The sequence below is a fragment of the Conger conger genome, chromosome 11, assembly GCF_963514075.1.
Source record: "Conger conger chromosome 11, fConCon1.1, whole genome shotgun sequence".
NCBI classification, from domain to species: Eukaryota; Metazoa; Chordata; class Actinopteri; order Anguilliformes; family Congridae; genus Conger; species Conger conger.
In genome coordinates this window covers 34,220,448-34,247,402 of record NC_083770.1, presented here as the reverse complement: position 1 = coordinate 34,247,402, position 26,955 = coordinate 34,220,448, and the positions used below count along the sequence as shown (strand labels likewise).

The following is a 26,955-nucleotide window of genomic DNA, read 5'->3' as shown; positions in this document are numbered from 1 at the left end:
CTGACAGGATGCGCTGGGTACTGACCTGGAAAAAGTGGCAGAGACGGCTTGTCTTGTAAGGAGGGGGGTGGTATGGGGGGTGTATGCTGGTGATGTATAGGCTCCTCCTGGGACCCGTCACATCGCTGGCGCAAGGCGCCCACTCTCCTCTCTCTTCTCCCTTCGCCTCCCATCTCCTCTTTCTCGCTCCCCCTCCTCTCTTTTCTCCTCCCTCCTCTCTTTCTAGGCTTTTTTCCCCTTCTCCTTTCCACTCCCCCCCCTCCTTTTCTCTCTTCTCCCCTCTGCTCTGCTCCCTTCCCCTCTCTCGCGCCGGCTCTTTCAAGCCCTCCCCCCGTCCCTTGTTTTCCTCGCCCAGTCACCCAAGGCCTATCCTGTGGGCTCGTTCATCACCATTGTCAGGGTTCGTAATAACGCGCGGGAGCCCAGATCTACGAGCTCCTCGTCTCAATGAACCTCATTACGCTGCCTCTCTCGCTCTCTCTCTCTCTTTTTTTTTTTTTTTTAAACCGGCCCTTTTAATGCTTTAATTATTTTTTAACTCTACGTTTATTTTTGGCCGACTCCACAACCACCGACCTCGCCCTCCAACCCTCCGGTTTACCGGCGACCGCGTTTTCCGGGCCAACGTTCCCCCCCCCCCCCCCCCCCGTCGGTGTTAAACGGCGTGGAGGGGAACGCAGGCGTGGAGCAGGACTGATGCGTGTGGGCAGCTGGGTAATGTATGCATCCATCCAGGGGTGGTGGCGCTACCTCCGTGTTGCACCGCCTCGTCCCAGACAGCTCGCGGACGCGAGCCGCAGCCTCACGCTCTGAGTAATGGCGCAGCGCTCTAATTTAGCCCCGTATCGTAATATCCTGGGATTAGCTGTCGGCCAGCATTTCCCGCGGCCCCGCGCCTCCGCTCCCACGGACAGCTCTGTTGTGATTGGGGGGTGTCTCCCGCTCTCCGCATTTGCATAAGTCTACACATCTGGCCCGAGCTAACGACGCGCCGTGTTCCGACCACGCGAGATTGATCTGCACTGTAATTTAGTAGACTCACCGAGTGTTTAGTTGCCATCGAGAATATCAGAAACGGCTGTAACCCCCGAGAAGCAGTTAAAGGAGACGCCTCGTCAGACTCCATCATCGCACGCGCTGTGCAGAGCCCATCTGACGGCCGGGAGCCTGCTTTTCTTCTGAAGAAGAAACTTCACCCCCATGTAATTCATACTTGAACTGATCATCATGACTGTTCATTAACCCTTCAAGGTGTTTGACCAGAAATATGTCATTAGTATTGTTGTGACTGAACAATCTAGTAATGATCTAATAATCACTACTGGTAACTGAAAGCATTGGAGTTGGAGAAGACTGGCATAGGATGTTGAATCCTAGTCTTCAATGGGTTAATAAGAGTGTTTTCTGCCAGTGGTGGGGGAACAGGGCTGGACAGATCATAAATCTGTGGTCGGCATCTGGCCTACTGCTGGCCCACGGCCATTTTAGGTAGCTTAGGCATGCATGGTATAATGGAATGTAGTATGGGCTTCAGAATTATTGGCACCCCTGACTGGCCATGCGCAAAAAATACTTTAAGCAATAATTGAAAGACAATTATTGAGATACAGAACTCCAAATCCAAATACCAAAATCAAGGTTTCATAATTAGCAGTTTCATTTCATACTTGGTGCATCCACCTCGGATTTTGGACCATATCCTTGCAAGACCCTTCACATTATTGGCTTTGTGGTTATCAGCTGCCATCTTCAATTCAATCCACAGGCTTTTGATTGGATTGAGGCCCAGCGCCTGAGATGGCCATTACTGAACATAGATTTTATTGTCACTGAACCATTTCTGTGTGGATGTTGAGGTATGCCTTGGGTCATTGTCTTGCTGGAAAGTCCACCTCCAGCCAAGTCTCAGCCTTGTGGTAGAGGAAACCAAATTGTCAGCCCCTGGACCTCTGGAATTAAAACAACCCCAAAACATCACTGCCCGACCACCATATTTCATGGGTATGAAAAAATATATTATGGTAAATTGTATTTTACTTTTTCCATCTTAATTGCATCTTATTGAGCTTTATTAAATATGAATCTTAATTGTGTAATTTCCTTAAATCAGAAATGTTATTGCAAACTTAGGTCTTGCTTTTTGCTTCACAAATGTGCTCTGTCTTAAAACACAGTTCACAAATGTGCTGTATTAAAAACAAAAAGCAATTTGAATGAATTTAAAGGGCTGTTCACTTTCTGCGTTTCTTTTGATATTCAGTTTTTAGTGTGTGCTTTCGATTGGCCCAGACATTCAGAGCCCTACATGTTTAGAGAATTCTTGAGAGAATTGTAAATATTTTAGATATTTTCTGACAAATTGCCAGTTTTACTACGGAGGGTATAGTGCATTTGGGGGTTTGCGCTTGAAAGAGGGAAAATGCTTCAAGCAACTGTAAAGCAGCATACGCCGATGTTGTGCCTCCAGAGGTTGGACGTACAGTACGTAGAAAAAAAAAGTGCCAGAGAAGGGAAGTCCTGGCACAATATTAAAACTGGTATTTATGTGTATAATTGTCAATAAACTATAAAATGAGTATGTTCATATGTATAGCCTGTGGAAACACGATGGTAGTGCCCTAGCTGGTTTGGGGGTTGAATTTAACTGTACTCTCCATCATTTCCCAATCCAGTCTAATATCAAAGTGCACACAAATCAGCTAGAGTCAAACAAAAAGTTGAAACATCTGTAGCACAGCAGGGGTGTCCACCCATTACATCAGCCTGACTTCCTCATGGCAGTAAAGGTGGTATGTGATCTTTTCCTTGACATTTTACGTCACATGTTTATTTCTGTTGCATGTCGCATGGTCTTTTGGGGCAGCAGGCTCCTTTGAAGTTTTCTTTTTTTTACTTTTATTGACAACAGAGGCTGAACCACAGCCCGAAAAAAAAGAATAATAATTGAAATTGAGAAATTATAACTGGGATTCTCAAATCTTTTGGGAGAGGACTAGGGACATCGCACACAGCTTGAACCCGCGGTCTGAAGCATGACAAAATGTTTTATCCCCACTTTCCTCGACCAAAGAACTTTCCTTCGTACCCACGTCAGCGTCTCCTCCCCCCTTTCCCAATCACCCCCTTTTAAGAGAACGATAAAGTTTCATTTTCCGTGTTGCTGGGGATCTTTGTCAGGTTGTCTTTAATCACCCGTGTCCCTGGGGACGGTATTTTTAGTCGCCTTTTCGGATGCGGAGGCTTCCTCCTTACCCGCGCAGGGCACTAATGAGACGGAGGGAGGACGCAAGGCGAGTGGTAATTAAGGCGCGCGCAGGGGAAAGAGGGGAGCGGGAGAGGAGCTATCGCGCCGTACATACATTAACTTCATCCTCCCCTCACGCACGTTGTTTTTTTCTCTTTTTTTTAAACCCAGGTTTCACAAACAACAGATGGCGTCGACGCCGACCTGTGGAAGGACGGTTTATTCAAATCCAAGGTCACGCGCTATCTCTGCTTTACCAGGGCCTTCGCTAAGGAAAACGTGAGTTTAAATGTGTACGTTTCGCTTCCTGCTACACAGGCACACACGCATGCACGCTCACACACGCATGCACGCGCACACACACACACACACACACACACACACACACACGCATGCACGAGCACACACTCGCACACGTACATACACACGCAAATGTGCACAGTTCATCCGGGTGTGTTGTGTGTGTGTGTTTGTGCACCACGGTTTTCATCCTAGTGCCTTGGGCTCCATTGGGCTACTACCCAAGCTTCTGTTCTCAAATGATTGTTATTAGTGTTTACTCACGTTGTATTATTTGGTGACTTACTGTATTCCTGATATGGGAACCCACATGCTCATCCCTTCAATAAAATAGTTTCTGTTTGGTTTGTGTGTTTGTTTTACTCCGCTCACCAGAGAATATACATTATGATTATTCATAGAATAGCAATCCGCTTTAATTTCCTCAAGTTTTATTTCATTCAATTAACCTTTTCCCTGCAGACAATTCGGATACCGCCCAGTCATTCTTCAAAGATGATGCAAACATCAAAAAAATCCCAAAACTCCCCACTGAATTTCAAATTCCACATTATATGAAATGACACATCAAACATTTAGCACAATATGGTGGAAAACGGGGTGTCTTTTTTTAATAATGGTAAGGAGTCCTCTGTGAATTGATTCTGCTTTGAATACTCACTTCACATCAGTGGGAGGTAGTGGATACGTGATAATGATGTTGTTTTGATTTCATTACCTGTTCAAAACAATACTCATACACCAAAAGGTGCGCGCACACACAAACACTCACACATTACATATACACCAGTGACATGCATGTATAGGCCCTGCATAAAAACATGCATGCACTCAGGCACGTACACAGATGAATGCTCCCACACATTCACATATAGGTTCATATATTTTGCGGAACGTGATGTATCTGTATGAATCTGCGGCCTTTATGCCGCGGTTATTGGTGGGAAATATTACAGCCGGTTTTCATGGCACTTGGTGCTTTGCCTCAACATTTGCTATGTGGCCAGCTGACTGCAGTATGCGGCAATATTGAGTCCCGGGGAAATAAATGGTTTGTCTTAAAGCCCTGAGTAGGAGGATAAAAATAACCCCGCGTCGGCTAACAGGCATGACAAGAGCGCTGGAAAGTTGAATTCAGTTTATAACATGGTTGTCAGTGCTACATCTGCTCCAGAATTCACACCTTCCCTGTGCTTTCATCAGCTTAGCCGCCTCTGCGGAAAGCGGTTTAACCCTCTCGAGCTCGGGAGCGGAGGGGCAGCGGTTCACCCGCTCGCGGCGGCGCGGATGCAGATGGCGGTTCTCCGCCGGCGAGCCGGGGCGGTTAAGACGCGGCGCTTCCCGCCCCCGGCAGCCTCGCCGCCCCTCGCTGGAGCGTAGCCGCACAGGAGGAGCGGGAGCGCGTTCTCAGCCAACCCGACGGTACAAACGCACCGTTTCACTTTTTCCCTTTACAGACAGGTTTTTCCCAAAGCCGGGGAGGTCAAAGCTCTCGCTGTAATCATACCAGAGCCTGGTGCATCCGGAATGCGATGCCGTCGCTGAGTTTTTTGACCAAGCTCTTTCTTTCGGGTGAACTGCTATCTTCTCGCGGCTTGTTTGCGGTAGTTATCGGTTGCCAGCTTTGAGGAAGGAGTTGGCTGTAAATGAGGGCACCTGTTCAGCAGCTTGCTCTTGCTTTTTAAAAACTTTTTTTCTGGTGTTTTTGTGAATGTTGTCTGGCTTATTTCCCAGTTTAATAAATGAAACACTTTAGCAAACTCTTGTCGCTGTGTTGATGTGTAATGCTTATGTGTTGCTTGTAGTTGCCTTTGCCACATATGCTTTCTCTTGCCATTTGAATGTAAAGTTAGCCCATGGTGCTGTTGAAATACTGTATACCAGTGTTTAAAGGTTAATGTATTTCTTTATTTTTTGGCTGGGGGTTAAACTAATGAAATATTGGGAACTGATGAACTTTACTCCAAAACTTTTTCCTCTTGATTTAATGTTTTTACCAGAAGAACTTCATAAATATTGGAAACATATACCAAAAGTTGTATATGTGTGATTTCATATTTACGTAAATGCGTTCACCACTATATGTATAATAATTTTTTATTAGTTTTATTCGGTTTTATTAGTGATGATCTTATGATGCCATATGTATGGGAATCAACACTCATATTTTGACCATAAAATCCTTCCAGAATGACCCATTGTGCATCATTGTCAGTCTTGCTCTGACCATGTTGCAGCAGCTCAGAACTCACAGGTTTTCAGAAATGTGGTTCCACTATTTGAATTAAGGCAGGCAGGGAGTTCCTCAATGAAGAAGTGCTTTTTGTTGTGGTGGGACAGAGCCTTCAATTACTCTTCACTTTAAGTGCAGCCTTTTTTTTTTGGGAACTCTGTCCAGGCGGGAGTTTTAGTATGTATCACACCAATACCATTTCTCCCCTGCCTCCATATCATTTTAAAGTGAGTGTCCATACTGTTTTCCACAATTTGATGCAAATAAAACATGACAGTACCATCAACAAAAGCTATTTTGTCTGCCAGTCAATATAGCCCCCGCAGTAATTATCTATGACAAAAACAGATCCTGCAAAATTAGCCCCTGGAATTACGTGGTGGGGAAACAAACACTTTGTGATTTATCATAGTCTAGGCTGGAGGTAGATGGCCCCTTTTGTCAGGTCCTGATGGGAAATATCCCCCCCCCTTTCTTTGTTTATAAAAAAGAGGTTCCATGCATAGTAATAGCATTCATACATGTTCTGCCTTAAGTCGGATATAAAAACTATGAATAAACAATGGCTCTGGTAGTAATGACTGCTGAGGAGCACTTGGAAGACGCCATTGGAATCCTGATTTTATTCTCACACGTGGCGTCGCTGCTCAGAAACCGAAGCTCCCTCTCTTCAGCCAGTATGTGTTACTGCAATTTATTTTTGATTATTATTTATTATGCTGAAAAATGAAAGCAGCAATAGTGGAGGAGCAGACAGCCGTTGGAAAATGTGAGCTGAATGTTTCTTTATTTATTTTTTACTTTTTCCACTCTAGAATACACAGGAACTGCATAAAAAAAGTAAAAAAACATTTTCTCCTCTTTAGGGGAGTTAGTTGAAGAATGCGACTGTTTAGTTCTCCTTTCAGTGCAGCACTCAGAACATCTGCCAAACATTCTGCATGAGAGCTGTTGCCAGGTTTTAATAAATGGAAGCTCATTTCGGTTCTATATTTTCATCTTTGTTGTTGTTGCTGCTTACCCTTGTTCTATGTTATTTGGTTTTTTGTAGCCAATGACACAAGCTCAGGAACTCCTCTGGCCCACGCGAGGGAATCTTCCTCCGCTACGTTAGCTTTAGTGGAAAATGGGGATGGTGACTGACAGCCCAACCCTTTGCTGTCTCCCTGTCCTCCTCCAGAGCCATTTAGGAAACGTCCTGGTGGACATGAGGCTAATCGACATGAAGGACACCCTGCCTGTGGGCTTCATCCCCATCCATGAAACTGTGGACACGCGTAAGCACACCTTTCCCTCCAAAAACTCTCACATGCTTTGCTCTTTTTTTTATTTATTTTCCCTCCCTCCCCAGTCATGTTTTGACTATATTTTGACCAGCTCCCCCCCCCCCGCCGCCTCCCTTGGGACAGCTTTGCCGGGGATGGTGAATATTTTATGGGTACAGGTTGGCTTAATTTATGGGAGTCTGTGGGAATAAAATAAACATGGTGCCCTGGAGGGGAAGAGCGGAGAATCATGAGTCATTGTTTATCAGAGCAGGAGAGGCGCTCTTCTTTATGAAGGAGCTTATTTATTTATGTATTTATTTGAGAAGAGTATGAGTGGATGTTGGTGGTTATCTAATATTAATGAAATGCATTCCCTGACGGTTTAGTGCTTTTGGAGTGCTCCGTATTCTCCCCACCTCCAGTGTCTTTGCTTTGAACATTATTATTCCCTTTTTGTGCCTTTGTGTGTGTGTGTGTGTGTGTGTGTGTGTGTGTGTGTGTGTGTGTGTGTGTGCGTGTGCGTACGTGTGCGCGTGTTCGTGCGTGCACATGCGAGCACAGGGTAAGTGTGGAGAGCTTATTGTGCTCATTATTATGAAATTGAGGTAGCACTTGTTGGCAAGGTTATGAAATCTGTAAGGCAAGGGAAGGATTTTGAAAAGGGGGGAATTTGAATGGTGCGTGGCAAAAATGTGAAACCTGCTGTAAGTGTATATTTAAACATTTTTAACATGTGATGTCAAACTGTCAGTGTAGCAATGCATCCTTGAGAACGGTTGCTCACAAAATAAAAACGCTATATTTCAAAAAGGTTGCATCATATTTTGTATATTGGTAAATATTTATCATTCTCATATTTATTTTTTAATAAATGTGTTTACATATAAATCTAGTGCTGTGACAGTTTAATGTTGGGGAATGTGTTGGTGACAAAGTTTTTAGGTCTGTTATTTTTTCTGTATCGATATGCTGCTCTGTGGCATTACTGTTAAGGGAATAGACCTTTCCCAGAAGGTTACAAATTCAAGTCCCCAGTGTGGAACCACTACTTTGCCCTTGGTGGTTAACCTGACTGGCTCCAGCATACATCAGATAATCCCAGTGGTATTACTGGACAGTGATTTCTTTTTGCAATGGGCCTGATTTAGCCTGTGCAAAACCCTTTAGCACATGGAAAACCAATAATATACCAATGATTGCTCACGGTATATATTTTGAACCAATTGTTGGTTGTGTTATTAGTTTTGCAAAAAGATTTGTGCTAAAGGTCTTAGTAATTCAGGCCATGTATTTTCGGTCCTGTGTTAATATTTGCACGAAGACGTTCTCCAGGACGTCAGAAGTGTCGACTGTGGTTGAGAAGTTGCGTGGGGTAACACTGCAGATTGAAGGCCTGGTATTGACAAACTGGTGGCTGCCTGAATCTCCTGGTCTTGGCCCCTTCCCCTAACAGAGGAGCCTGCTTTCCGGAAGAGGAGGCTCTGCATTAAGTTCATCCCACGAGACTCCACCGAGGCGGCCATCTGCGACGTCCGGATCATGGCGCGGTCCAAGCAGGCTCCGCCGCAATACACCTTCATCGGGTGCGCTGCCGATATCCTCCCACTCACACTCAGCTTCTAATGAGGTTAAATAATACCATAAGGAATTTAAAGCAGTGTCTTGTCTGTCGATCTTGGGTTGAGCTTGCTTAAAAGGTTTGGAGCACTTCTAATCCAGATAAAACAATCAAGAGTGGTGCTGTATAAAACTGTAAACTCTAAATGATATTTGGTAGTTTTATTTGGTAGTATCTCAGGTAGCTTCCTGGAGATCTTCAGAATGGGTTTCACGTTTATAAATCCTCTACAAAAAATACTATTTGCATGTAACATTCTGCTCTACTCCATGAGCCATAACTGTTATATTAATTTTTTCTCCTTGGTAAAATTGACCCATTATATCTGTGAATGTTTTGCTCTGTAATAAAAATGGGGAAGGTCCTGCCTATCTCTGATCACCTCTGCTCAGTGACTCACAGAATACTCTCTGCTGCATTGCTTTATCTTGTCATTGCACTGATTATTTATTTTAAATATCTGTAATTAAATGTAAAATTGTACATCTCCCTGCTGCTTTGCTGATAAACACACACTTCACAACACTTCTGTCGAGGTGAAAATCAGTACCCGCTTAAAGGCCGCCAAGGGCGATGGTTTAACAGCGTGTGTCTGATTCTAACATTTATTTCAGTTTGAAATGCCTTTTTAAGCTTTAAGGGAGAAGGCAACAGTCATTTTATAACATATTCCCTAGGAAATGTGAGTCATCCAGGGTTGTACAGTGCTCGAATTTTAGGAGCGTTTTCTCCAGAAATTTGATGGTTGCTAACTGGATAATAATTTAGGATGGGATGCTTTCATGTACTCCTAAATTTCTGAACTTGTGCTCCTTGGAAAAAATGTTAGCGTAGAGCCCTGTAGCCACCACACTCATGCTAATACTAAAGCTAGTGACTAAATAAGTGAAATGTAAATACATAAAGACAAATTACACACAAGTTATTTGAAATTTGATGTTGAAGGTACCTTTTCAGGCCACCAGCTGTGTAATGTTGCACCATGGAGGGTGCACCAGTGATTATTGCATGGTTTGTTCGTATGGTACATTTTCGTGTTCAAATTAACACTTTCTCTGGGGTGTCTGGTAAACAGTGGCACGGGTCATAACGGCTTGTGTGTGTTTTTCCTGCAGTGAGATGAACAGCATGGCAATCTGGTACAGGATGGGAAAAGTCCCACAGTCAGAAGAGCCCTCCCAGAATCAGACCCTCCCGGAGTCGGACACCTCCACGCCGGGCGGCCACCTCGCCTCCACGACCCCCACGCGCACTCCTGCCCTGCCCAAGTACGTCCCGTGCCCGTGTCTAAACAAATGTCTCTCGGATCTCTAAATGCTTTCACTTCTCTTTGAGACAGCCGTTAATCCCTTGCTTTTATATCGTGCTTTTGTTGCACTCACTGAGTGTGTAGCACCCACCTGGATGATGCACGGCAGCCATTTTGGGCCAGAATGCTCACGACACATCAACTGAGGTGAACTGAAGAGTGAGAAAACAATTTTTTTAGCCAATCAAATCAGGGTATAATTAGGCAGCAGCTTGTGAGCCAGGAACAAATTCACTCATATTTAACCATCTTTGTGAGGTTTGTTTAGCACTTTGACTCTTTTATAAGGGGTGAATATGTTTCTTTCAACTGCTCATTTTCCTGGTTGGTCAGAAGTGAGGACTGATGCATGATGGGCCATGTTTGAAATGCGTCTCCTCCATAACCGGCTGCAGTAGCGTGCAGCTGTGAAGGCGCGGCGGAGAGAGCGGTGGAAGCCAGGCGGCGAGGGGAAGGCCCAGGGAGATGGCAGCACGGGTTCAATCAGGGCTAAACTCCTGCTGTTCCCACTGCCTCCCTGGAGGCCCGAACCCGCCCGCTCCATCGTCGTGGCGACAGGAGCCCTGGCGCTCAGACAGATGGGGAGAGGAGCTGCCCTGAGAGAGAGAGCGAGAGAGAGACAGCTGCAGAGGAAGCAGGGCTCTCTGCCGCATTGTTACACCCACCCCCCCCCCTCCCCTCCCCTCATCTTCCCTCCGGGCATGCCCAGAGGGAGGAACAGAGAGGCCAGGCCTTTGTACCATCTCCAGACCCAAACCATACAACCTCCATTATTCAGAGAGTGGAAGTGCTGGGGATTTCCACAGCAAATTGTAAATAAACAATGCCGGGTTCTTTGTAGAAAAGAGGCTGAAGCCAAGGGGTGAAAAGGAGTGGGTGCACTGTCAGCTGCTAGTTCTGAGCTATCCTTAGGCCTGTTTGGCGAGAATGGAGTGCGTCCCTCTGATATTTTTTTTAAAGACCGAATTTGAGGCTCGCGAAAGAGCCGTGTTAGCGGTTAGCCGTGAGCTAGCTCCGTCTTCCACTCAAAGTCGTTCTTTTCAGTCTCGTTATCGCCACCGGGTTCCTCTGAAGATAACAAACGCTGGTGTGCCGGTGCAGAAAGGAAGCCAGAAGCTTTGATTGGGATAGGAGGGGAATGGGCGGGCTGGTGACGTTTGATGCTTTCGGTGCAGAACGGAGAGCCTGTGTTCTGCACCCCGTCGACCGTTGCCTGCAAGCCGTGGCTCGTTTGAAGCCCACTTTCAAGTTGGTGAGGTGTTGGAGCTGGAATGCTGCTCTTGATGCCTGCTGAGATGAAAGGGTGGAGGCCTGTTGTATTAAAATTAAAATTCCTGCCTTGTTTATGTGTTCCCGTCCTCCAAACCAACAGACACGTAGGTGCAGGATGCGTGGCGGACACAACGTCAAACCCTCTTTTGCCCCGAAAGGTCTTTCGAGGACAGCATACTTCTGCATCTTTGAGTGCTTCTCTTTAATCAGTGGGCCATTAAACTGTATAATGCTTTCCCATCATGCATTTGCCCACCCTTAAACAAGGGCCAAGCACAAACCCACTTACTGTAAAATATGAGGCAGCCTACCTGGAGTTAAATTCTGATTTGATTTGGATATCGCAAGTGCAGGTTAGGGTTGGGTTCATTTCAGGAGATGAGTTGAAATTCAGTTAATTTGTTTTATTTTTCAATTCACATTTTTCAGTTCATAAATTTTATTTTAGTTTTTTTCCTAGTTAACTAATTAGGGCTATCTGTATTACTTTGTGGTAAGTTGCTTATTTAGTGTATTTCCTGGGTCACTGGCTAATGGATCACCTGAAAATGAAAATCCTCTAACTTGTGCAACACTGTAATTATCTGTGCACACAGCCAGGTTTATTCACTGTAGTTCTCTATTCATCTCTCTTCATGGTTTGTACACTGGATAATGGAAGTGCACTGTAATTCTCTACAAACAGTAGGTTTTATGCAGTGGATAATTGAGCTCACTGTAATTCTCTGCACATGTCAGGGTTTGTGCACTGGATAATGGAGTGCAGTGTAATTCTCTGCACATGTCAGGGTTTGTGCACTGGATAATGGAGTGTAGTGTAATTCTCCGCACGGGTCAGGGTTTGTGCACTGGATAATGGAGTGCAGTGTAATTCTCTGCACATGTCAGGGTTTGTATACTGGATAATGGAGTGTAGTGTAATTCTCTGCACTGGTCAGGGTTTGTGCACTATGTGTTGTATTGCAGTGTAATTCTCTGCACTGGTCAGGGTTTGTACACTGGATAATGGAGTGTAGTGTAATTCTCTGCACTGGTCAGGGTTTGTATACTGGATAATAGAGTGCAGTGTAATTCTCTGCACTGGTCAGGGTTTGTGCACTATGTGTTGTATTGCAGTGTAATTCTCTACACTGGTCAGGGTTTGTGCACTATGTGTTGTATTGCAGTGTAATTCTCTGCACTGGTCAGGGTTTGTACACTGGATAATGGAGTGTAGTGTAATTCTCTGCACTGGTCAGGGTTTGTTCACTGGATAATGGAGTGCAGTGTAATTCTCTGCACAGGTCAGGGTTTGTACACTCGGTAATGGAGTGCAGTGTAATTCTCCGCACTGGTCAGGGTTTGTACACTGGGTAATGAATGTGCCCTGTAATTCTCTCTTCATAACGGAGCGCACTGTAGTTGTTCCTTCCAGAGTTTGGGGGCTTGGGTTTGCACCAGACGGTGTAGTAAAGGGGGGCTGTTGTCGAGCTTGAACGATGCCCCCTGATCACTCCTGCCTGTGCCCTGGCTCCGCACTCTTCCTCCGCACTCTTCCTCCGCACTCTGCTCCAGTGGAGGCCGGCCTCGGCCGTTTAGCAGACCCCCCGCTCCAGGAGGCAGCCCTCTGCCCTCGGCCAAGTTCGTAGTTTGTTTCCCTGATAAAACTGTCATTCGTGAGGCTAATATGTGACCTCCAAACAGACCGATGGCATAAATTAGCTTTGTGATATTATTTCTTCCCCTTCACCCCCACCCTCTCCATACTAGAATCAAGGTTTTTGAAACTTCTCTTGGAATGATGGCCCCGTATATAACCGTGTAACAGGACCATTTTTTTATCAAAAGGCAGAACAATAAACATGTTGGTCCTACCCACCGTTAACCTGTACCCGGTTTTACGATTTCTAATTTCGGACACGGTGATTTACAAAGTTTTTGTCAGGTGAAGGCCAGAGAATATAAATTGAAAGGGGGGAAGGGGAAAGAAATCCACTCCTGTACGAGCGGCAAAGTTTTCTTCTCGCCGCTCAGCCCTGGCTGATGTCTGACGGAGTTCACCGCCCTGTCTCTGATGCCGGTAAAGTAAGGGGAAGTCAGCGACTAGCTATCCAGGCTCAGGGGAGGCTCCCTCCTGGCCCTGGAAGCGTCTTCTCCGATGCGGTAAGGTCTGTCGGAGTGTGCCGTCCTTGAGGGCACGGCGATCCGCTAAGCTGCAGCAGGCGGCCGTTTTCAAAGTTTAAGCGCGCACGCTAGACGGCAGTGTAGCTCAATGGCTCGGAAACCGGCCTTTCAGCTCAGAGGTCGAGAGTTCAAAGCCCCACTGTAACCACCCACGCTAAAGTATGCCCTGTTGGTGAAGGAGTCGGATTACTGCTTAGCCAATGACAAGAATCATAATGAATAAAACACAAGTACCCAAGTGTGCGCCATATTATAGTGCTGAGTGCCGAGGAGGCATAAACATGTCCGTAAAAGTCCAAACCTTTAACTACTGCCTCTCTTCTCTTCAGACATTAGCAACTTTTAGGCGTACAACAGGGGATTGCAGCTTCCTTTCATAAAGAAATAATAGAATAGAAAAATGAGAAAATCGTGTTTTTATTATCTGCACCCGGTAATGTGGGCCCAGAAGACGATACAGGCATGCTTTCTAAAGATCACGCTCTTAAATGTGGATGCATTTGGGAAGAATTCCACTTGCGATCGAAAGAAACAATGTGCATGGGATATTGTATTGTGTATAATGTCCTGTAATCGGAAAATGGTTTTATGCACTGTAGCGAGTGCAAGAAATGATGTAGCTTAATTGAAATGCAGGCATTGACTCTATTTAATATGCAAGTGCTTACAACCAACCATCACATTGCCCCCTGGCAAAAAATGCTCAATACATAAACGGAAAAACCATCTCTGAACAGCACTTTAAGCGCTATCACAATAGACCACAATAGACTCCTTCCTTACAAAATACACTTTAGGAACATTTTCATGTTTGTTTAATTTCTGTAACTGTTTAAAAAAAAATTACTTTGTAAAACTTTTACCATGTAATTTAAACGGCAAATGATTATTGGTGCGATTAACACACACCATACTGTAGACCACCAGGCCCAGCTGCCTGGTCTCCAGGACCGTTCTTAATGCCTTCCTGGCACTGGGTCCTACACCTCCCTGGGACTCTATTCAAAGCTGGCACGTGCCGAACCGTAGTGGGACAGGGAGCGCAACAGACGTGCCTGAGCCACCCTCGCCCCCCCAAACCCCACTCTGCCGGCCCGGCCTCCTTACGCAGGAGAACCCTGTCATTTCTCCCGTCTGGTGTGTCCGGTACGGTAACGTGAATATTATACACTGTCCATAGTTGGTAATCGCAAATTTTCTGTTTTTTTTTTTCAACAATAATTTTTGCAGTCAGTCAGTGCTCTCGGGGTTTCATTTGTTTGCTTGTCGAAGGTTTTTAAACATTCTGTGTGGTCCTTTTTGTCCCTGTGTAGTTTTCGGTGCAGCGTTTGGCTTCCAAGCGTATTTTGGAACGGAGATGCTTGTTTATTTAGACCGCACAATAGAATCCTTTTTGCTTTCCTGCGAACAAAAAGACTGAGGAAGCAGGTGCGAGAATAGATGATTCCCATCAACTCGCCTTTGTTGATTTTTTGTACACAGTCCAACAATTTGATTCAATGTGTGTGCGTGCCGGCATCTGTAAGCGCATGCTTGTTTGTTTGTGTGTGTGTGTGTGTGTGTGTGTGAGGGTGAGGGTGAGGGTGAGTGGGTATGTGTTTGTGTTTGTGTGTGTGTGTGGTACATTTGAATGTACCAGTGGCTCAGGAGTTAAAAGTTGTAATTGTTTAAATCTTGCAGGCTGTGATCCCAGTTTCACCATAATTTAATGAGGAACTACACTGTAATTAAATATTCAAATTAGAAATAAGTGTCAATATGGCTTCTCGTTGCCTAGAATGATGATTAATTGTATTCAAAACTCTAGTGGCCAACATAATCTGAACCAAACCGCTGCTGTTGATTATGTAGCAATACACTTGCCATGTTTTTGTTTTAAGAATTAGACTGGTAATTGATTTGCCATATGCTGCCTCAGCCAGTGGACCTAAAAGATGTTCATAAACCTCCAGATTTGGATCCCGCTCGGTTCCTCTGTTTCCAGGAGGCAAGTTTAGAAAAAAAACGGCAGCTGAGATCCTCGGCGTCTCCATTTTGTTTCCGTCACTCCCCCATCCGGCGTCGACACCAGAAGAGGGTCAGGTCCGTAACACGGTCGGCGCGCTCGCTCCGTATCCGCGTGATGTTTCTGTCATGTGACACGGCGTCTCTAATCGCGGCGGCGTCAGAGAGGGTCACCGGGGCGCGGCGGCGAGGGGGAACCGCCGGGGCGCGACGTCTTCACAAGCGCCTGGCGTTCCGCTTTAGCTGCGCTCGTCACGCGGAGCTCAGCGCTCCGGCCGATTTCATACCTGCTCCTGGCAGCACGGAGGGACGCGGCCTCAGGGTTTCTTCTCTTCTCAAGTGACTCGCGGGCGACATCGTGACCAATCACGATTTCACGTCAAGCTGCTCCGACATTTCTTACTCCCCGCGCCGCAGCCTCGGGGGGTAACCCAGTCGAAACGTGAGAAAAGAAAGGCAGTGCGTTACTCTTTTCTTATAAAAGCCGTTTCCTACAGGTGTGTGTCTCTTATCGTTTTTTGGGTTTTTTTATCGCCTCCCACTGTTTAAAAAGCGAACCGATCCGGGCCGGTTTCTCGGAACGCCCGTCCAAACTATCTCCCGTTGGTTTATCGGTGTTTGCGAAATGCCTCGCCGTGAGGAGAGCTGGGTCCCTCGCTATTTTTTTTTTCATTCTGTGTTCGAGTCAACCTTTGCAACGGAACGGAAGTCTTCATTAAACGTGGCAATCGGTTCCACAAGATTGATGCCAACCTTTTAAAAATTCACCACTGCCCCAGATTTAACACGGCCAAATGCTGATGTAAATGAAGGGGGGAAAAAGTCGGCCCTATCAAGGAAAATAAATCTGAGTTTCAGACTTCACCTCATAAATACCACAACCTGTCAGACGGCTTGTTTTATTGATGTTGATAGAAATTATTGCATTTATTTATTTCGTTAGAAATGACAGGAAGATAAGAAGATGAGGGAAATGCAACTAATTCAGAAATGGTACACTTCCTTGGAAATACAAAAGAAAATGCATAAAATGAGATGGAAGTTATAGCAATGGTTTTTTTATTTTTTTTATTTCGGACTTCTGCTGAGGTACATGATTGTGTTTTTGAGTATTATATGGTCTTGGTCCCTTGCAGAACGGCAGATTGGGTATCAGATCGTTTCCTCTCCCGCTCCTCTCTCCATAGCTTATTTCTCAGGGTTATCTGACCTGACCCCTTGCACAGCCTCAGAGGATAAACACAGTCTCTGAATATGGAAGCCTGCGCCATTTAGAAACCTGGACTTAAAAATACAATCGGTCTGGAAAACGTAGCGCTATCTCGTCCGCTGCTTCCGACGGTAGCTTCGACTTTGCGAGCGATACGGCTTTTCTTTTCCGAATTGTTTACATTTGGAAGATGTCGTTTGAAGATAATGCCGCAGCCAGTCTCATCTCCAGAGCGTGACTAATGCCTAGTTTTTGCTGTGCTCCTGAAGTTGAAAAATCTCTCCTTGCCTGCAGTGGGTGTATTGATTAGTGTTGGGGAATCGCTGGGTTTAATTCACCATAGTGCAATTGATGTGTGTTGTGAGATGCAGAACAGCTGTGCTTTCTTGTCTAAATCACGATTCATGAAGTGCTGTGTGTCTGCACATGCTTGTGTGCCTGCATGTGTGTGCAAGGGTGTGTGTGTGTGTGTCTGTCTGCCTTTTTAACAAAGCTGCACAATTGTCAAAGTAAAAACATAACCACATGATTTGTTAATGGAGGATTATGACAATGAACAATTTGACCACTAAGAAGTGGTTAAGAAACTACACTCCGAGGGTACAATGCAAATCCTACCCTTGAAACTAACAACCTGCAGGTTGCAATAGTACTCTGGCGTCTATTCCATGCTCCCTGTATACATGGATAATGTGTAAAATGTACACTCTGAGTTGCCGTGGATACACAGCTGCACTAACCAAGTAAGAATGATATCAGCAACATAAGGAGTTTATGTGCCTGTACATAGGCACAAATAACCATACTCTGTTGACACAGGCTACAGCCAGCCACTGCCTTAGGAGGCTGACAACGGTGTGTCTGTCAGGAGCCGGGAATCCAGGACAAGCAGTTTAACCGCCCGTGCAGCAGCGTAGTCATTTCACAGCAACATGCACTCCCAAGGTCGAGCAGGTGATTTGGCAAGCGTGAGTGCGGTCGCAAGGAGTCGCAGGAAGAGGCGGAAAGCGTGGCCTTTCGCCGAACATCGATTAACGGCCCGGCTCTCCTTCGCCCGGGCTCCCAGGGCCAGGTCTGCAGAATCATAAACACCGGCGCTCCGCTCTCCAGCGCTCGCCCACGGGGCCGCGGGGGACCAGAGCTCGCTCAGATGCTTTCCGCGTCTTTTAGCTGGAACGCAGCTACAATCCTGTTAGCTCGTTTTGCTGATTTTGTGTAATGCAACTGATCAGAAGGAGCCTTAAATACTGTGGCTTACAGTTAGAATAAATTACAATAAAAAAATATATCATAATCTTTTCTGTATAGTGCTTTACCTACTTGTACGTGGGGGGGGATCAGTTGGTCATTAGACAGTGTTAGTGTGTGTCTATGCTTGCGTGTGTGTGTGTGTATGCGTGGTCATGTGCGTCCGTATATGCGTATGTGGCTTAGCCTTCGCGTTAGAAGTTACGCCGTGTTTCATGGAACAGGTCCTGTTCAAAATGTCACCTTATGCCCTTTCAGCTAGCAGGTGACTTAGCTTCTGAACTGATAAGGACAGTACATGGTCTGATGGGCCCAAGTGAACATTCATTAGGAGCTTAAACCCACTCCCCGGCCCTTCATACACACCTGCCGTGCCAACCCTGCTGTGGTTATGACCTTTTTGGAGAAGCGCTGTTGAGGGGTTGGGTGTGAATATTGTACACTGTAGTCAGCACACACTTCCCTTTCAATTATATATTTGTATTATTTCCAAACTACCCAGGTGATATAACCTTGTGACCTACAGAGCAATAGAACACTGTTCTGATCACACATACAGTACAGGCACACACCCACACACCCCTCTCTCTCTCTCTCTCCCTCTCTCCCTCTCTCCCTCTCCCCCTCTCCCGCCCTCCCTCCCTCTCTCCCTCTCTCCCTCCCTCACACGCACATACATGTGCTCATACTGAGCGTCTGTGTTTCAGGAACATATCCATGACTCTGCCGGCCAGCTTCAGCCGGAAGAACAGCACCAGGCCCGACTTCGAGCATCAGAACTCCAACCTGTACGCCATCTCAGGTAAAGTGCCCGTCTGCACCCCTGTGTCCACCATCTTTACACTGCAGCCTGTACGGCCCCTGAAGGAAGACCCCACTCCCCCCTTCGCCCACCTGTCTCATCTTTACACTGCAGCCTGTACGCCCCCTGAAGGAAGACCCCACTCCCTCCCTCCTCCCCCCACCACTGTCTCATCTTTACACTGCAGCCTGTACGGCCCCTGAAGGAAGACCCCACTCCCCCCTTCCCCCTCCACTGTCTCAACTTTAGAATGCGACTGGGGCAGTTGATAGCTATGTAACTTCAGTTAAAGACAAGCTGAAATGGATTTTATGAGATTTTACGTCACCGTGTACCAGCAAGGGTGTCTGTCAATGTCTGTCAAGTTTCCGTTCCCCTCCCCACAACATCCTCATTTGACATCCCCCTCCTCATTACACGTCAGTCAAATCAACCGTCAAATACTCCCCCTGAAAGATCCGTGTCACTCGCGTAGACGTCATATAACTTCCTTTTCCGCTTGTCTTTAAGGTTTACTGCAGGTCTTTCTTTTGGTGCATGAAGACATCATCCATCTCATACGGACTGACAGAAGGGGGATAATTGATTTATGGGGCAGATACGGGATATTTGCATAGGAGCCCGGGGTTTGGTCGAGCACAGCGGGGATGCATCGCCCACAGACAGGCAAGCGCCCGGCGCTCTGTATTGATGCTTCCAACGCCCTTATTTGGCCGCGGAGGCATCACGCGCAGGTGAGCGTAACGAGTGCAGACCTGGGTTCAAATGGTACTATTCGTTTTGGATTCAAATGCTTTTCTCCATTGATCTCGCCCGGTGCATTTGAGCCTCCTCGTTGAGGTGGTTTTGGGTTTACTTCATTTGTTCCAATACGGCAGGCGTGCTTAGTGGAATGCAGAGAAGTATTCGAGGCCAGAAGGAATGGTGTTTGAACCCGGGTCTGAACGAGCCGAGAGGCGCTCGACTGCAGGCTGCTCCAGACGAGGCGCGCAGGAAGAGCGGGGTTTTTACTGGCTTGAGAGAGACACCATGTGGCGAGGAGCCTGCCTGTTCAGGAGAGGGAGGGAGGGAGGGAGGGGGAGAGGAGGGGAGGGAGGGGGAGAGGAGGGGAGGAGAGGGAGGGGGTTGTCATGGAGCAACTCTCCCCTCCGCACGCCCGTCCGCTAAGCCCCCGCGTCGTAGGACCCAAAGGCTCTAAGATTCGCACAGAAACTGTGTTTACTTTCCCTGTGATTATTCCTTTACATATCGCATATCCTCAGATCCTTTCCTGTTTTTTATTTGGTTTGTGTTCGGTACTGATAATGGGCAGTGCTTTACACTAAGGTGCACCAGAATATATGTATATATTTTTTTCTTTTTAATAGGCTACTTATTTGCTTGCCATCCACTAGTTGACACGCACACTGCTCCATCAATCAGTCGAAACCTAATTTGCTTCGACGTGTTTTTACAATTGCCACAGAGCTCTGAAAATTGTTTCTCAGAGGAATATAAAACGACAGAAACCCCTGCCCTTACAATTTGCATATTATACATATTTTATCTTCCAATTTAGCATATTATGTAATCGTGCAAATAGTTTTGGAAGTGACTCGTGAAGTATGTTCGTCAAGGGCACAATCTATTAAATTAGCTGTTTTAAATAAAGAGCAGGCCGTTAAATGAAGGTCTTCAGTGCTTGCATAAGTGTGCTTTGATATTAAGAGCGGTGTAAATGAAAGGCCCAGAGCTCTGACCTGATGGGAGGGGGGCTGCCCAGCTTTTGATTGACAGGTAGAAACGGCACACTGCCACCAATCATCTTTTCACTAGCAGCAGGCTGCACAGCCAATGAGCTTTGTGAATCTGACCGGCTCCCTTCCCTGGAAGTCTCTTTATGCTTTATACTCCATGATGTCCATTTTCTCAGGTCACACATTGAAGAGAGGGTACAGGTCAATGTCTCTGTCTGTCTGTCTGTCTGTCTGTCTGTCTGTCTGTCTGTCTGTCTGTTTCTCTCAAATCTCCATCAAATACCCTCCCTTCCTCCCTCTCTCTCTCCATCCAGCTCTTACATTTAGTATAAATTATTTGCAAAAAAGTTGTATTGGCATGATATGGAAAGTGTACGGCTGAAGTTGCAAAGCATAAAATGTGGTTTATGAAAAACTAAGTGCAGAAGTCAACCATTCATGTACTGGCATACAACAACAATAACAGCAGTAACAAATATAAGAAATTAACTAAGCAAACACGTTTTGATTTACACAATTTTCAGTATTCATACTGTCACTTCCGCTTCCATTGCCACAGCCCACATGCATAGCTAATAATAATGTCATGGTAATACTAATAAGACTGAGCATCATAAGTTTAATAATAGATATAATATCTAAGTAAAGTGTGCTTGGTGGGAGTCAGGTTGTATCAGGTAGAGAGACCTTGTGTAGTTTGGGTCACACACACTTTTTCCCTGCAGAGCGGAAAATGACCCCCTCAGGAAGCTTATAAAATGTGAGGTAAACCTGTGTAGTTCTGCGGAAGTAAATGTCCAGTTTTCCGGCGTACATTTTGTACACAATGTCTGGGTGTGTCTCAGCCCCTCTATATTTCACCTCTGTCTCAATTTCAGTTTCAGTTGAGCGCTAAACTGTAATTACATAAGACCGTGTTGCCAGAGCAAAGGTGGCAAAAGGGGCAGAGAAATATGTAGAACAACGCGTGTGATTTAATGGCTAAACTGTGAGGGGAAGACTGCAATCCATTCTAAAACATATTTTCGAATATTGACAAGCATTATGACAATATTTAAGTCTCTCTCACACGCACGCACGCTAACACACACATACGCTTTCTCCCCCCCCCCCCCCCCCCCTAATGTCTCTGAGAAATCATTGTGGCATATAGAAAATTCTCCCAATCAAGCCTAATTAGCGCTAAGTTGATCACGATAATATTCATTAATTGCTGATCACAGAGCTGATTAAACGGGACAGATATCAGACACTGCGCGGCCTTCTCCTTCCTGCCCCACCCGCGGTAAAGATTAGCTCCCGGGTCAGGGGGGCGGTTTAAAAGGCGCGGGTAGGTGGCGGCAGCACGGGCGGAGGGAAGGGTGAGGTCGCGGCAGAAGGCGCGGGGGGTGTGCGGTAATTGTGCGCCGCGCGCTTGCGGTAGGGGTGACATCTGGCAGGGGTTGAGCCGCTATAGAACCATGTGCGCTCTGTCAGGACCGTACAAGCAGCTCCTTTAGGATTGATGAATTGCCTGCTTTCTTGATTAAACCTTCCGTCACTTCCAAACAAAACAAAAAACGCAACCCAAAAAAAAAAAAGAGAGCAGGAACAAGGGAGAAGGGAGCGCGGCGGAGAGAAGGAGGGAGAGGGAGAGAAAGCGAGGGGTCTGCGGAGAAAGGAGACGCGCCGGTGAAATCTGTCATCTCGCCCACCGCGGCGTACAGATGTGCCGTGTGGGCGCCCTGACATTTATTACCAGAATATTAAAAACTAATTCGCATTGATTCTGCAACCTTCATGCACTTGACAGTTTCGGCTTATATTACCGAGACGAGCTTTTCACCACAGCTGAAGCCTGTCCCTTATATTCACCTGTAACTCTTTGATCTACGGCCGATATCATGGGCGCTGATCTGCCATTCCGCCGCCATCTCCGCTGTGCTCCACTCCCGTTTACCGCCAACATTTCAGATGAAAAGCCAATATTTCTGTGAAACGTACACAGAGAAATCTAGGGATATTTGATGGTAATGTAGGGAAAAAAATAATTATTATTATTTGGAGACAATTTCTTCCGTCTGCTTGACGCAAACATTGAATAAGACATAAAAGTTAAGGATCCGGTTTTATTGAGTCTTTAAAACATCAAGTACACGATGTTTCTGTACTCTTAATTGATATTTTAATTTTCCTACAAAATTATTTTAACGGGTCAAAGTAAGGTAAGTTGTTGTTGCATTTGTGCTCCTGAGGTGACGTAGACATGGACAGAGTTGATGCTGCACTGTACGGATCACAGGGAGGGTCATGTCTCTGGGCTGGGGTGGTATTGTCATGGACAGGGTTGATGCTGCACTGTACAGATCACAGGGAGGGCCATGTCTCTGGGCTGGGGTGGTATTGTCATGGACAGAGTTGATGCTGCACTGTACGGATCACAGGGAGGGCCATGTCTCTGGGCTGGGGTGGTATTGTCATGCACAGAGTTGATGCTGCACTGTACGGATCACAGGGAGGGCCATGTCTCTGGGCTGGGGTGGTATTGTCATGCACAGAGTTGATGCTGCACTGTACGGATCACAGGGAGGGTCATGTCTCAGGCTCGGGTGGTATTGTCATGGACAGGTACTGTCTCGTATGACGTGTCCCCCCTCTATTAATGATCCCCTCTGATGCTTCAGTGGCATTGTGAAGAATTTTCCGGAAACCACGGTTGTAATAAAGAGAACCTGTTAAAAGTTAACACATTAGCATATCTATCGCATTAATCAAAAGAAGCCTGAGATTGCCTCTGATTTTACCTAATGTGGAGCTCAATTATTTTCATATCTATTAAAAGAAGTGCAATTAACAGACAAGAGAGACAGTTCATCCTTTGAAAAAGAAGAAGGGGGAAAAAGAGGGATTCAAAATTAACTTCAGTTTGCAAAATATCAGGGCAGCATGGTGACAATGATTCGTGATTTCCCGGGACCGATATTAGGATCCTTATTAAAGTGTGTGCATCTGCTTTTAATTTGCTCCAAATAATTGGAAAATGCAATGGAGCTTTCCAATTAAACCGGCGCTTTACGCTGTTTAATAATACCCCCATAATATTATAGCTTATGAAGTGACAGGTGAGTCGGTGTATGAATAAAACATAAAGCCCTATAATAAGAGACAGGAAAACTGAGACAGTTGTTGGGGGGCTTTTAAATGCTCGATGTAATTTGCATATATTAATCTCCTTTTTCAGCCTTATCAAGCAGTCCTCGGTATTTGAAGTTAAAATAGTGATGACAGGCAAGGGTATGCTTCATTTTTTCAAGGATTTATGACTTGTGTAATTCTGGATCTGTAATAAGCCAATATGACTGATCCTCAGAGTTCTGTGGAATTCGGTTAATTGTTCCAGATGGCGCCCACTGATTATGCAAAATTACTTTCTTTTTCTCCTCTTTTTTTCCCCCCTCTACCCCGCCATATTTTTCTGATTGACTAATATAGAGAGGAGAAAAAAAAATGTAGTGTTTTTTTTTTTTTTTCTCCCCTCATTAAAGATCTTCTGTTGGGTTTCAAAGAAAACTTCCGTCTCATCGTCCCGCCATTGTGCAGCCAGAGATGAGACTCGGAAGCTGGAGTGTCTCTCTAATCTTAACTGCAACCCCCAACTCCCTGGGGCCTGGTCCCAGCACCATTTGTACAGGGCCGGCCATATTTTACAATAACACAATACCTTAAGCTGAGGGATTAGAAATCCCAACCTTTCGGCTAGTGACACCCAACTCAGAAATGTTGAGCTCAGTGGCTGCTGATTAAAAACTCAATGACCACAATGCACCCCCCCCCCCCCCCCCTCCCCCGAATCAGGAGCCCCTTAAAAGTTCACCTTGATTCTCTCTAGTATCAGCTAAATTGACCTTAATGAATCTTGCATGGATTTTTGATTTGGGAGGGAGGGGGCAAAGAGACCAGGAGAAAGGCGTATTACTGATTTACAGCATTGTTTTACTTTTAGAATGTACAAGATTTAAACCTGGCAATTTCTCAGCCATAAAATTTTTCCAAACGTCTGAAATGGAGCCAAGGTTTCCAGACTTGCGAAGAGCCGTGAAAGGCCACATACGGTCTCCTGTCCTAAAACTCTTTCATGATTTATTTCTGAAGCCGGGTTATGGAACCCAGAGAGATATAGCAGTAGAAGGTCACACAGGCATTTAGTTGTACAGGAAATTCTCCAATATTAAATATGAATATATAACACCCTTATCATTCTTGCAGTGAATCTCCTGGTGTTGGAGCCACTTACGATGAGGTTATTGTCCATTATCATTTCCTGTAAAAAGTGATAAAAAATGAGGTTATGCTGAAAGTTTGTCCAGTTGAACAATTCTCCATTCTTCTTTTCCTGTTAGAATTTTTTGCGCTACTTTTATCGGTTCACTTTTTAAACCGGAAAACTGAACTCGGATGTAAAAATGTAAAATCGCATGTCTTAGCTTAGCTGTCAACCTTGAGCCATTGAATAAAAATACACACGAGAGCAGCTCTTTGAAGGTTTCCATGCCACAGCGTGCTAGCTAGGTTTGAAACAAGCCGGCTGCGGTCACGGCACAAACCGGCTGCGGTTTGCGGCACGAAAGATGTGGGACGACTTATTTTTATTTTTTGTTGTCATTAATTTCGGGGCTTGAAAATATCTGTGCCACGCAAAATGAGGCTTTTAAAAGCCCTCAAACCAGCCCCTCCCCTCCACCCTATATCCGTCTAGTCTAACAGAACGACAGCCTGCTCCCATACGGGTTTGAATGCCGAGGGTCCCAGACCCTTGGAAATGAGTCATTTCCCTTTATTCCTCTGCCGTTCCACCGCAAAATAAAAGTGGTTATCCATTATGCTCTGAGGCCTGGCGGTGTCGCGCCGATTGCCAAGCCTGTCAGGCCCCGCCACGACCTGCGCGTGTACGCCGGGGTTTGTTATCTCACATCTAATTAGAACTTGATAAAAATATTTCCAGAAATCCAGTCATTAAATATAGTTTAAGGAGATTTATGGTCAAATATCCCTTAAAGATCTTTTAATGGGTCTGTTCACTTGTTAAGTTTGTTATTAATGAGCTCCTAATATGTAGTGTGATTTAAAAGCACGATGAGGCTCTGCTAAAATGAAGTCATTTTGTAAAAGGGCATCTGGGCCCTCCTGAAAGCGGTGCGACGGAATTGGGATGAGCCCTTCCGTGTCCCTGTGTGCGTGTAGCCGTGCGTCTGTGTGTCATACATGGCCATACGCAGCGGAGTCTGGAGTTCTGCTCAGTTCACCGACAGCCCCCCTTCCAATAAAAGTATCAGACTCTGTGCAGAACTCTTGTGGTTCAATGAGAGAAGGCGCTCTACCACCACCAACAGACAGATAAATAGTGCATTTTTCTACCCTTCCGTTGTGGCATTTGTATAGAGGCCCCGTGATGACCTCACAGTCATCAGTTTTAAAGGCAGCGAGCCCTCTGCCCCCATTAGAATGTCGGGGTGTCTGGAAGATGCGTTTCCCTGATGGTAATGGTCTAATTAACAGGTATTTTCCAGCTCACACGTTGCGAATGTACCTGTATTGTACTTCCCTCTCACAAACAAACACACATACACCCACTTGCGCACATTCACACAAACACACACATACACAATCAAACGGAAACAGAAACTCACTCCCTTAAACAACATGCACACAGGCACACACGCTATTACACCGACACACACTCTCGACGTAGTCGAAACACGCACACACTCACAGATACACGCACGCATAACATTCCGTGGCGCATCTGAACCCGCCTTAACGAACTAATAACCAGCGGCAGTGTCACCAGGAGAGTAATGGCACGCTGATTAGCATAATTAATGACAAATGGCGGCGCGGCATTGGTGGATGGGTTTAAGGGGGAATGATGAATGAGTCGGAGGCCGGGTTAGCGGCTGCCAAGGAGGCCCTCTCTGGCTGTCATCCCTCCCGCTCCAGCCCTGGCACGCTCCATTATTCACCACGTGAGGTGCCACTTCGCATTGCCTGCTGCCGTGAACACGGGAGAACTCAATAACACCCGCCGCCGCCAAGAACCCGCGGTCACGCCCACCGTCCGTGGGGCGAGTGGGTCCAGGCACGTTCTGGGGGACATGGGTGCATTGTGTGGAGCGGGGCGTGTCATGGGGCCCGGGTGTGTTCTGGGGACCGGATGTGTTCTGGGGACCGGGATGTGTTCTAGGGACCTTGGTTTGTTCTGGGGGCCGAGTGTGTTCTGGGACCAGGGAGTGGTCACACACACATGTTCTGGGAGCCGCGTGCATTCCGGGGACCAGGGAATGTTCTCTCACACACACACACACACACACACACACACACACACACACACACGCACGTTCTAGGGACCAGGGCATTCCGGGGACCAGGGAATGTTCTCACACACACACACACACACACACACACACACACACACACACGCATGTTCTAGGGACCAGGGCATCCCGGGGACCAGGGAATGTTCTCACACACACACGCACACACACACACACACGCATGTTCTAGGGACCAGG

General features: G+C 46.1%; 1 protein-coding gene across 3 annotated transcripts in view; it reads left to right on the top strand.

Annotated features, from left to right (window-relative positions):
- The window catches only part of LOC133141185 (multivesicular body subunit 12B-like), a 58,256-nt gene that overhangs the window by 11,210 nt on the left and 20,091 nt on the right, over window positions 1-26,955 (top strand). For all 3 annotated transcript variants that reach the window (XM_061261623.1, XM_061261622.1, XM_061261621.1), the window contains exons 3-7: window positions 3,416-3,523; window positions 6,958-7,054; window positions 8,499-8,628; window positions 9,779-9,931; window positions 18,577-18,671. In XM_061261623.1, coding sequence (XP_061117607.1) covers window positions 3,416-3,523; window positions 6,958-7,054; window positions 8,499-8,628; window positions 9,779-9,931; window positions 18,577-18,671 — 583 coding nt within the window. The remainder of the gene's footprint in view (window positions 1-3,415; window positions 3,524-6,957; window positions 7,055-8,498; window positions 8,629-9,778; window positions 9,932-18,576; window positions 18,672-26,955) is intronic.